The sequence below is a fragment of the Stomoxys calcitrans genome, chromosome 3 (genome assembly GCF_963082655.1).
Source record: "Stomoxys calcitrans chromosome 3, idStoCalc2.1, whole genome shotgun sequence".
NCBI classification, from domain to species: Eukaryota; Metazoa; Arthropoda; class Insecta; order Diptera; family Muscidae; genus Stomoxys; species Stomoxys calcitrans.
The window spans coordinates 2921784-2934227 of record NC_081554.1 but is presented as its reverse complement, the minus strand read 5'-3'; the positions used below and the strand labels follow the sequence as shown (position 1 = coordinate 2934227).

General features: G+C 37.7%; 1 protein-coding gene across 1 annotated transcript in view; it reads right to left on the bottom strand.

The window, feature by feature from the left end:
* LOC106081269 (dual specificity calcium/calmodulin-dependent 3',5'-cyclic nucleotide phosphodiesterase 1) overlaps positions 1 to 11890 on the bottom strand; it is a 409355-nt gene extending 397465 nt beyond the window's left edge. The window contains exon 1 of the mRNA XM_059364688.1: positions 11352 to 11890. Within this exon, the coding sequence (XP_059220671.1) occupies positions 11352 to 11694 (343 nt within the window). The 5' untranslated portion in view covers positions 11695 to 11890. The remainder of the gene's footprint in view (positions 1 to 11351) is intronic.
* Between the last annotated feature and the right edge of the window lie 554 nt (positions 11891 to 12444).

The window sequence follows — 12444 nt, the reverse complement described above, 5'->3', positions numbered from 1 at the left end:
CATTTCATCATGAATAGACTTACTAACGAGCAACGCTTGCAAATCATTGAATTTTATTACCAAAATCAGTGTTCGGTTCGAAATGTGTTCAAATTTTGACAAATTTTGTTCAGCGATGAGGCTCATTTCTGGTTGAATGGCTACGTAAATAAGCAAAATTGCCGCATTTGGAGTGAAGAGCAACCAGAAGCCGTTCAAGAACTGCCCATGCATCCCGAAAAATGCACTGTTTGGTGTGGTTTGTACGCTGGTGGAATCATTGGACCGTATTTTTTCAAAGATGCTGTTGGACGCAACGTTACGGTGAATGAACACATTTCGAACCGAACACTGATTTTGGTAATAAAATTCAATGATTTGCAAGCGTTGCTCGTTAGTAAGTCTATTCATGATGAAATGTCAAAGCATACTGAGCATCTTTCTCTTTGACACCATGTCTGAAATCCCACGTGATCTGTCAAATACTAATGCATGAAAATCCTAACCTCAAAAAAATCACCCTTTATATTTATACATTGCCCGAATTTATAATTGTAGGGTAGGTGTAGGGTATTATATAGTCGGCTTCGCCCTACATTTGCCTTTCCTTACTGTTTTTTTTTTACGTTTGCAATGTGGATTTCACATAGCCTATGCTTTGTAATATGAAAATACAGGTATATAAAAGCGAAATGTTACTTTAAATGTCAATTTGTTAAATTGCGTATGTCCAAAAGTTTTAACAAATTTCCTAACATGCACACTTGTGGTAAAGTGTTTGTAATCAATTTCTGAAAACTTAAATCAGAGTATAATAATTATAAGGATTTGAAAGGCTGCTTAACTTCTGTAATCAAATTCAGTAATAAAATCTGTCATTTAACTATTGTGGTTGTACAAGGATTCCTTCATTTGTATGTATTTAAAGCTGTTATTCAGTGAGTGAATGCTTAAATTGAAGTCAAAGAGAATATAAACAGAAGACTATTTGCTTTCCACAAGACTGTTGCTGCCTAATTTGGCATTAGGTTAACTAAGCTCAAATCCAGATACAAAACGGAGAAAAAATACCAACACAAGACAATGTCAGTCATTAAGGTTATCTGCATCTATGTTCTACTTGGCGGCTGCCATCATTCTTGTGGACGCACACATTGTTGTTTTTAATGGCTTTACTTAATGCTCATTTTGACAAGTTTACGAGGATAAGTTTTAATGGCTGCAAAATGTGTTCCTGGGAAGTGTGTCGTCACTTGCAAAAATGAGCGTACATTAAAATGCTGTGAACGTATGCGACCTGCAAACATCGCATAGACTATAAAAATGAAATTTTTGAAAACATTTAAGATTTTTTTTTATCTTGAAACACTTCCCCAACCACTTATCAATAATAGTTGTTTTATTGAAACGCAAAAATTGATATTAGAACACGATTGCTGCTGGTTTTAGGGCAGATGCTTCAAATACCACACCATATTGGATATTCGACTTGCTGAAAACATTCACATTCCACTGCTGAATACATCGAGCACAACAAACGGAATAAAATACTGTGAAGCTCATGCATAAATTATAGAATTGAAATATGCGCAATATGCAGCAGCAACTTCATAGAAAAATTGCAGCAACAGAGCTCTGGGAAAAGCAAAGGGGGATAAACATGAGGTTTCAAAAAACCGTGCTCTCTGAGTGAAGAAGCTTTGTGGCCACGAATCAATATTACAAGGCAAAAAATTATATATAAGCTGAAGCTTACAAAATTTATGAGAAATTAAATATATCAAAAAGAAAATCCAAGATAACTTCATAGAAGCCATCAAAGAAATTGTGTTTAACTTTCTTTGGGGAAGGTTATAGCGGAACTCAACCAGCAGATTCACTTTGAACAGAAACTATTGTGATATTAAAGAAAACAAGTAAAAAGGCATTAAGATCGGCCGGGCCGAACTTTGGATACCCACCACCTCGGGTATATATGTAAACCCCATTTCGTCATAATACGGTGCAAATTGGATAACTTAAGCACCCACATTCTGCACGGATATTGAGTGGTCTAAAATATATGTCACTATTCAATTTTTTAGAGCAATATATTGGTCTTTTTGGCGGATATATCCAATTATAAACCGATCTGAACCACACTAAGGTCAGACGTTGGGAGATCTTAACCTACTTACTATTTCAAATTTCAGCGAAATCGGGTAATAACTTAAGCTTTTATGAGCTTCAGTCTCCTTATCGGCAGATCGGTTTATCTAAATATAGTCCGATCAGAACCATATTTAGGTCAGATGGTGGGAGGTCTTTACCTACTCACGGTTTCAAATTTCAGCAAAATCGGGTTATAAATAAAGCTTTTATTGGCTTCAGACCCCTTATCGGCAGATCGGTCTATATGGCAGCTATATCTAAATATAGTCCGATCTGTACCATATTTAGGTCACATGGTGGGAGGTCTTAACCTACTCACTGTTTCAAATTTCAGACCCCTTATCGGCAGATCGGTCTATATGGCAGCTATATCTAAATATAGTCCGATCTGTACCATATTCGGGTCGGATGTTGGGAAGCTTAAAAATGCGCAATATTCCAAATTTCAGCGAAATCGGATAAAACATTTAGCTTTTATGGGCTTCAGACCCTTTATCGGGAGATCGGTCTATATGACAGTTATTACTAAATGAGTACAATCGGACAGTTATTTGTGTAGTAAAATAAGAATCAATCTTCACTTTACCTAAATTGGCTATGACAGAAAATTTGTCCCATTAGCCCAACGTAGAATAGCATTCCAAGCACCTTGGATCTTCTGCGCTCCTTTTACAATATCCGACACCAAATATCGAGGTGTTCTCAATACTTGATCTTTCCTTTTCGGGCTGATCTTGATCTTTCCTGATCGCCTTCAAAAGACTTTCTCGCGTGTAGCTTTTTCATTTATTCTGATAACATGACCTAGCCAATGAAACCGTTTAACTTTTTGAAAAGGATGGTCGTTGGATATCAAATTCGTTTTCTACTCTCAAATATCTTTCATTTGAGTCCCATATTGTCATAATGACTCAAATAACCCATTTGACGTATCTTTAGGAGGAAAAGTGCCACCTAGACTTGAATGCAAATTTTAATGTTATATTCGTAACGTACTCCCTAATACCTTTCATTTGAGTTCCATATAACAATGGCCGGATAATATAGCGATTTAGGGTTGGGCCATTACTTGGACCTAATGTTTTATACCATATTTGTAATCTTTTGCCTAATACTTTTCATTTGAGTCCCATATTGACATGAAATTCGAATGTTCTGGTCTCCAATGCCAATTATTTGATATCTTTATTGTGCTCATCGGACCACTTTCGGATATGGGTGGCTTTTTTGCGGTAAAAGGGAGGGTCTGCCTCCACCCGACATCTAAAAATTATATGGCCTATGTTTCCTTCCAGACCAACCTACACAATATTCGAAAATATCGATAAAATCGGTTCTGCCGTTTTTGAGTCTATACGGAACAAACAAACAAACCGACAAACAAACACAAATTGAATTTTATATACAAGATTATCAGTAATCCATAACTCGCAGAAATTTATTATTAAATAGTGTCTATGGTAAACTTCTTCTTACATTAGCAGTGACAAGATCTGTAATTGATTATCCTAATTGCAAATCAAAAACCGACAGGAATATCCTGTTGTATTATATCCAAATTCATTCAATGCCAATAATTTCCCCCCACATTGCTGCCATAAACTAGCTTTTAACGATTACAGCATTACTGCTGTTGCTGTGAGGTAATTGCAACAGAAAATTGAACAGGCGGCAAACTCTTAGAATTCATGGAAATATATCAAGTTGACGAACACTCCTATTGCAGCATTGCATAGTCTGCTTCTTCCTCTCCTTCTGATTTTCCTTTGTTTTCAGAATGTTTTTCCAATCGATTCTCTGGACTTTATTGTGCTCGCCTGTATGTAATGCGATTAAGCCATACAACCATCAAGCCCTGCTTTTCATGTCATGTCGTTTACGTGGAATGTGTCCATAGTCAAATCCTAAGAGCTTCTCTACTTTCTCGGCGCTTTCGATATTTTCTTCTACTGCAATAAGGTATTCAGAGGCAGTATTTCCAATTTCAGGGCCAACTAGCAACTTCCCTTTCGCAGGTACAGAAAAGGTAGAAAAAAACTCTTGTGATTGTTCTAATCCTCCATGCGAACACGTAGATAATTTCTAGTTTCTTCTTTTCTCCCTCCCGAAGTTTGCTCTATGTTGGAAATCGTTTTAACAAAGTACAGCATTATGGCACCATAAACAACGGACGAGTGTTCTGTGGAAAACAGTCATGTTCTGCTTCACTTGTTGGCCTTCTGTGTGTTTGTGTGTGAAAGCCCATGTACTTTAATAGTCATGCTCGAAAAATAAGGTTGAGTGGTGCTACTCATGTCCATCACTTGGCCAATGCCAAGATGTCCAGGGTTGACTGCAGCACAGTTTGATTTCTTTATATTGAAGCTGAGAGAAAAAAAAAACTTGAAAAGGTATTTAGAAGCCTCCTGTAAAGCTGATTAAAAGTGTAATGGATTCAGGTAATTCAATCATGCCCCAGTACAATAGGAACACCTACACCCATACCTAGCAACTCGATAACTGTTGCCAACTTTTCCTTGCATTGCTTGAAAAATAACTCGCTACACATTTCCCGGTAAATGCAGGAATAAAAAGAAAACACAAAAACTTTCACAAACACCTGTTTGAGTGCCAGGCAAGATGAAATCAATGTCCTTACATAAAAGTTATAAATTTTCAAGCAAACAACAATTTTCTCGTTTCAAGTTTGTACTATTATGCAGTTTTCTTTACGTTACTTTGCTTTTTTACATCCACATACACAACGCTCTCGATCGATTCGCAAAGACGACCTTGCAGTAACACGTAGACAATGTCAATATTAATAAATAATTGCATTGTTTTTGACCCTCGACTTGTCTGTCACCCAGTCAACCAGTACAAGTGGGTTGGGCTGGTACTATGCTCACACTGCATGTGTGTGTGTATGTTAGGCACATGGAAACTATCGGCCTTTACAGACTTAGCGATGAATAGTGATGATGGCATGACAATACTGGTACGATTTGCAATATTATCCTGAGCATGATTGAAATGCATCATCATAAAACCAAGCTCTATTTGGAAATTTGAATCAATCATCCTGGAAATTGTGCTGTGTACTTCTTTTTTAGAAGACATCCAATAGTAATTCCAATGTATGTGAACATTCTTGGTCCACCTAAATTAAAACACCCGTTCTAATCGTGGAATGCCATCTTCGTATTTGTAGATCGACAATTGCCATGTCGTTGAAATATGACTCACAAAATTATTCAAAAAAAAAAAAAACCCACAAAGCATTTCAAAAGGTTGTTCTGAAATCACAACGATGACATCCTTCAATTGTGAGTAATGGGATATTCCTAACAGGTAGGAGAAGCTTGCCATCTATACATTCATAACCGGCTTGTGTCTGTTGGACTTTGTTGTTTCGCTCTTATTCGCCATGTTTACTACTCCGTTATTGTATGCTTAGCTGGCACAGTGGCGGTGATGTAGTGGTCTTTCATGGTAAGGCCATGAAAATTGTACTCACCATTCAGGTATACACAAAGGCCTTACTTTTCCTCAACAAAATGGTTCAAAGCAACTTAACTGCATATCTGTTCTGCTATGAAACCTTCCATTTTTTTTTAAATAATCGAATAAAAGGAACGAACGTTCGACTTCTTTTTGCGCAGATTAAAAGGAAAATGACATTATTGGAGTTCACCAGCCAAAATGTTAACTAAATCTAAGAAACAATCGTTCTCTACTCTTGAGATATTTTAGGCCAAGCATCAAATTGTAGGACAACCATATACGAAACTATAAGAGATATCCGGTACAAAGGCAAAACATCTTTGAAAAGATATCTCAATGAGTTCACATATTAAAATCTTATTCCAAAATTTCTTTCCCTGCTCCACTGTGCCGATAATAAGCAATAATGGCACACCGAGTTAGAGAAGATATTTTGAAATGGCGTGAAGAGTATATAGCCAGCATGGAATGACACAATGAGATATACAGACCTCATGTACCTTTTCTTAAATCTTTTGTAAGGCCTGAACCCATATAAGCTCCAGCCCTGAGAATTCATACCATATTTATGTATGTTATATGCTTAGGTAAGCGTTGCTATGTTTTGCTGAGTGATGGACCATTTATGCTAGTTTGTCTCCATGGGAAATTATCCACTACACTTTTATTGCATTGCATGCTCAATTATGTACAAGAGTGTCTATAAGGATCTGTCAGTTTAGCTGTGTGACTGACGCCATTCGTGACGTTCAGACATTTTTCATTATTGTCAATGTGTCCCGGCAGAATTTGTTGGTTTGCCATTGAGCACAAAGAAAAATGTTGTCACATAGCAAATAAAAGCGGCAAGGCAGAAAGAAAGAAAAATGCTAGACACTTGTTGACCTTCGTCAAAACTATTTAAAGATTTTCCTTTTCTTGCTCTTTAAATGTTTATTATTGCTTTTCAAAGTGGCATGAGGTTTATTTACAATGTGTGAATACTTTTTGTTGCTTTGCTGTTTTCTATGGCATGAAATGAGGAATAATAAAAAAAGTCAATGTGTTAGATAAGAATTTTATTCGTAGAAGAAACTTCATTAGAATTGATAATTTTTTTTGCATTTGATTTACTAATAGCAACAACAATGTATTGAATGAAAAGAACATTCATAAAGAGTGGTGATTATTAGTCTTTTTCAGAGAGCCATTTCAACGCAAATGTAGCGATTTATTTATACTTCTTGATTCAAAGAATGGTATATTGAAGCACCATGTGCCTTGTGCCTATTATGTCCTTCTACTAAACATTATTGACTTTGATGATTTTTCTATTGTGAAAGGGAATTGTTTTAGGATGAACCCTAACCCTGTCTATGAAAAACTGACAAAGGATTTCGCTTCTGTCATTGCCTTAACTAGCCTAATGCCAAAATAAATTATTTACAAAATCTATCACGAAGTGCAGTGTGTTCCCGGGGTTTCCTTTATTTTTCACAATGCTAAACTGTCTATTAAAAAATTCTAATTGACAAACCTTCTGTAAGTTAAGAAGCTAAACAACGTCGTGCTGGTAGTTGCCAAAGTATTATGTTTCATATTAGAAGGATTATAAGATCGGAGTGAAAAATGACAAATCTAATCGGTAAAACTCTTTATTGGGTAACATATCAAGGCATAGCCTATCGCCAAACTTAACCGGAGTAAGGCAAAATTAGTCTGGTTCAGATGACATTTTAATAAAGGAAGCTCAAACTATTAGAAACATTTTGTTGAAAGAACATTCCAAGATCAAGAGCATTCCAATGAAAATTGGATCGAGTTGAGGGAAAGATAGAGTCCAATTAATATAATATAAAGCACGCATGCCGAGGTTTTTAACACGATCAGTCTTCTAAGTCCAAAATGTGTGTTCAAAATGTGTATTAAAATTTCGCTTAAGACAACATATTGGGCAAATTTTCCCTTTGAAGAAAATCTTCATCCCGACCGACACGGGATAACTATGAGTACCACACAGAACTGGAACTTTGAGCTTCCACTTGTGTGGTGTCTATCGTTACCACGGGAAGCTTAGCTGAAAGCTATCGGGCGCGTCCACAAGTTGCGGATGGTGGAAAGCTCCCCTTTAAAGCGGAGTAGCTGCAAATGCGGCCGCAGGCAGTCAGAGATCTTCGAGAGGAGAGTCTCAGTGAGGAGTCAGGTAGCACTGGCTCTTAATTAAATACTGATTGCCAATGATACTCGAGATGACAAGGCGAGTTATTGGCGCCTTCAAATAACCAATGGCCAACATCAGCGTCTGTTCCTAGGTTAGGGGCAGATGGGGGCGAGCGTCCGATCTTGGAGCAAGCGGCTCACCAAAACGAGGGATGCATGTACAATCCCACAAAACCCATGCGGTTGGGGCGCGGGGCCAGTAACTAGCCCCCCGAAAACTATGAGAACTATTGCACTACGAGAAGCAAATGAATAGTAAAAACGTTGACGACCCACGCAAACGAAAAAAGGACCATGATTTTCGGATCTGAAATGTCCGCACTCTTTATAGAGAAGGTGCAGTATATGCGCTGGCGGATTTATTAAAGAAGTACAAGGCAGATATTAGCACCTTACAGGAGTGTGATGGACAGGGAATGGCGTTACTACAACACCTAACAGGACTAACATTACTATTGCTGCCATAACACGAGGCATGAATTTGGCTGTGGATTTGTGGTCAGTCGGAGACTGAAACATCCTGTCTCCAGCTTTACCAAAAAGCCAAATTCTTCAACATCAACCTTATTTGTACCCATGTCCCGACTGAAGACAAAGACGAGCAGACCAAGGATATTTTCTACAAGCGCCTAGAGATAGAATATGACTGCTGCCCCGCCCATGATATTAAAATCGTTCTGGGAGATTTTAATGCGAAGATAGGAAAAGAAGATTTTTTTGGTCCAACAGTCGAAAAGTTTAGCCTCCACAAGATAACGTCCAGTAATGGGTTGAGGCCGCGGCAAAAAACATGGTAGTTAGTAGCACCACCAGGCTCCCAACCGATCAAAACACAAGAAACCAAATTGATCACGTTGTGATAGATGGAAGCCATTCATCCAGCGTATTAGATGAACGATGCATCCGTGGAGCGAATATAGATACGGATCACTACCTTGTTGCAGCAAAGGGTCGCACCCGTTTGAACATGGCGAGGAAAGAACGATCTGACACTGCACGGAAGCTGGACATTGACATGCTGCAAACACAACAAATAGCAGCGGCATACTCCACTCGACTGACCCAACTGCTTGATGAAAGCACTCCTTGTTCCGATGATACAATAGCGCAGTGGCGAACTATTACCCACTCCATGGAAAATGCCGCGTAATCCATACTTGGGTACCGGAAGCCTCCTCCAAGAAACCCATGGTACGACCAAGAATGTCGAGATGCTACTGAAGCTAAGAATGCGTCAAGCTATGTCCGTCCGCCTGTCTGGCGAAAGAATGCTAACCTACGAAAAAGTAAATCCAGCAGCTTGAAATTTTGCACAAATACTTCTTATTAGTGTAGATCAGTTGGGATTGTAAATGGGCCATATCGGTCCATGTTTTGATATAGCTGCCATATATACCGATCTTGTATCTTGACTTCTTGAGCCACTAGAGGGCGCAATTTTTATCCGATTTGCCTGAAATTTTGCATGACATAGTTTGTTATGATCTTCAACAACTGTGCCAAGTATGGTTATAATGTTGTGGTTTATAACCTGGTATAGCTGTCATATAAACCGATCTGGGGTCTTGACTTCTTTAGCTTCAAGAGGGCGCAATTCCTATCCGATTTGGCTGAAATATTGAAGGACGTGTTTCGCTATGGTTTACAACAACTGTGCTAAATATGGCTCAAATCGGTTCCTAACCTGATATAGCTGCAGTGTAAACCAGTCTTGAATCTCGACTTCTTGAGCCATTAGGGCGCGCAATTCTTATCCCATTTTGCCGAAATTTTGCATGACGTGTTTTGTCATGATTTCCAACAACTACACCAAATAATGTTCAAATTAGTCTATAGCCTGATATAGCTGCCATATAAACCGATCCGTAATTATTATCCGATTCGTCTGAAATTTTGTTCGACGGATCCTCTCATAACCATCAATATACTTGTTTATTATGGTATGCATCGGTCTATAGCCTGATACAGCTCCCATATAAATTAATCTCGCTATTTTACTTCTTGAGCCTCCAATTCTTATACGAATTGGCAGACATTTGACACAGGTTTCCAACATATAATTTAATTGTGGTCCGAATCGGACAATAACTTGATATCGCTCTAGTAGCAGAGCAAATCTTTTGTTTTTTTTTTGTGCCTTTGCGATCCATGGGTGAGGGTATATATAAGATTCAACTCGGCCGAATTTAGTACGCTTTCACTTGTTTTCATATTCATTTAAAAATAATATTTGTTTTCATTTTGTGTGCGTAGTATTTTATGAAATTAAAATCGAAATCGGCACCATATTCTGTTGAAATTATCTAACCATTTTGAGATAAATTGAAACTAACAAGTAAGAGCGTGCTAGTTCGGCCAGGCCGAATCTTATATAACCTCCACCATGGATCGCATTTGTCGAGTTCTATGCTATCTCTTTTTAGGCAAACAAAGAATATTGAATATGAACGGTTATGCTATTGGAGCTAAATCAAGTTTTAGGCCGATTTGAACCATAAATGAATGCCGAACATTGTAGAAGTCATTGTGTAATATTTCAGTTCATTCGGATAAGAATTGCGCATTGTAGGGGCTCAAGAAGCTAAATCGGGAGATAGTTTATATGGGAGATAGTTTATATATTGAGCCCTCTAGAGGCTCAAGAATTCAAGATCCCAGATCGGTTTATATTGCAGCTATATCAGGTTATGTAACGGTTTGTGCCATACTTAACAGAGTTATTGGAAGTTATAACAAAACACCTCATGCAAAGTTTTAGCCAAATCGAATGAGAATTGCGCTTTCTATTGGCTCAAGAAGTCAAGATCCATGATCGGTTTATATGACAGCTATACCAGATTATTAGCCGATTTGAATCAAAGTTAGCACAGTTGTTGAAAGTGATACCAAAACACTACGTGCAAAATTATCAAATCGGTTAAGAATTGCGCCCTTTAGAGGCTCAAGAAGTCAAGACCCAAGATCGGTTTATATGGTAGCTATATCGAATTATGGACCGATTTGAAGCATACTTATCGCAGTTATTGGAAGTGATACCAAAACACCACGTGCAAAATTTCAGTCAAATCGGATAAAAATTGCGCCATCTAGAGGCTCAAGAAGTCAAGACCCAAGATCGGTTTATATGGCAGCTATATCAAAACATGGACCGATTTGGCCCATTTACAATCCCAACCGACCTACACTAATAAAAAGTGTTCTTTGCTCCTTCGAAAGTTAGCGTGCTTTCGACAGACAGACGGACGGACATGGCTAGATCGACTTAAAATGACATGACGATCAAGAATATATATATTTTATGGGGTCTCAGACGCATATTTCGAGGTGTTACAAACAAAATGATGAAATTAGTATACCCCCTCCTATGGTGGAGGGTATAAAATCGAAGAATGACCCATTAATTTTTTAAACAAAAAAAATTTATAAATCAATTTATGATACGATGTGATTTACACCAGCATTATCAAACAAATTCTGGAAAGTCTTCATTGCTGCTCAACAGCACAATGGCTTCAGCCTTTACTAAACTCTGCACTTACCTATAGTATAAGTTGCTCCATCCACCGTAAAAGTAGCTGCACGACATTTGTTAAAGAAGCGTGTGGCTAAACCCACAGCAGAATTTCTCAAACTGGATGATACCCTACGTATGGGTGAATCTGGACATGATGAAGATTTATTAAGGGGAACCGCTGCAGATGATGCACTGGCATGTGTTGTAGGTGCGGGTAGTGAGATCTGTGTTTGAGGCATGCCCTTGTACATAGATGACTGTGTACCCGTCAAGGTAACCGTAGTATGTACAGGAGCCACAGATCCCGTAGCCACTGCACGGCGATGAAAGGGCGGTGACAAAAGCGAAGCAGAATCGGAGTTTGACATTTTTACACAAAATGGACTTTAAGCACTTCTATTGTTGATATGTAAGAGCTTTGGAAGATTTTTTGGTTTTTATTTTTTTTTATATAAATTTTTTACTTTAAATGCACGGTTTTCATTTTTTTCATGATATTTAATAAGATATGCTATTAAGTATTATTTTTGGATGCTTTTCCTTTTGTTGGATATGTACACTGTAACAATGGGTTCTGTTTTAAATTGTTTGTCAATAGCATTCAATATTTTAAAAAAGAAAATTTATTAATAAACATGATTTATTGATTAGCATTTAGTTAAGAAAACCATCCACAATACAAAAGAACGACCCACCCTGACACACACACACACACACAACACGGACATCCTGCAGAGCTAAGTGTATATTTGTCATATTACCATTGTTCCAGTCTTGTGACCGCTAATAATCATTTAATGTAATGGCCACCATTACTCCATGCCAGAATGAGACAAACACAAAGCGTCAGGGAGCACAAAATCGATAGTGAAAACCCGGATCACTTCTGCCATTCAACAAACCGAAGTTATTTTAAAAATTAAATGTATACTGGCCAAGATTAGAGAGCTTAGTAGATTATAACTAAAAGAGGCCTTTTGCAACAAATTGTGAGGAGAAAATCGGGGAATGTACGTTGTTATAAATATATATATATATATATATATATATATATATATATGAAGTTTTATCACCGAAACTTTATTTGTATTTTATGGGATAAAGGCCCTAAATTCGAT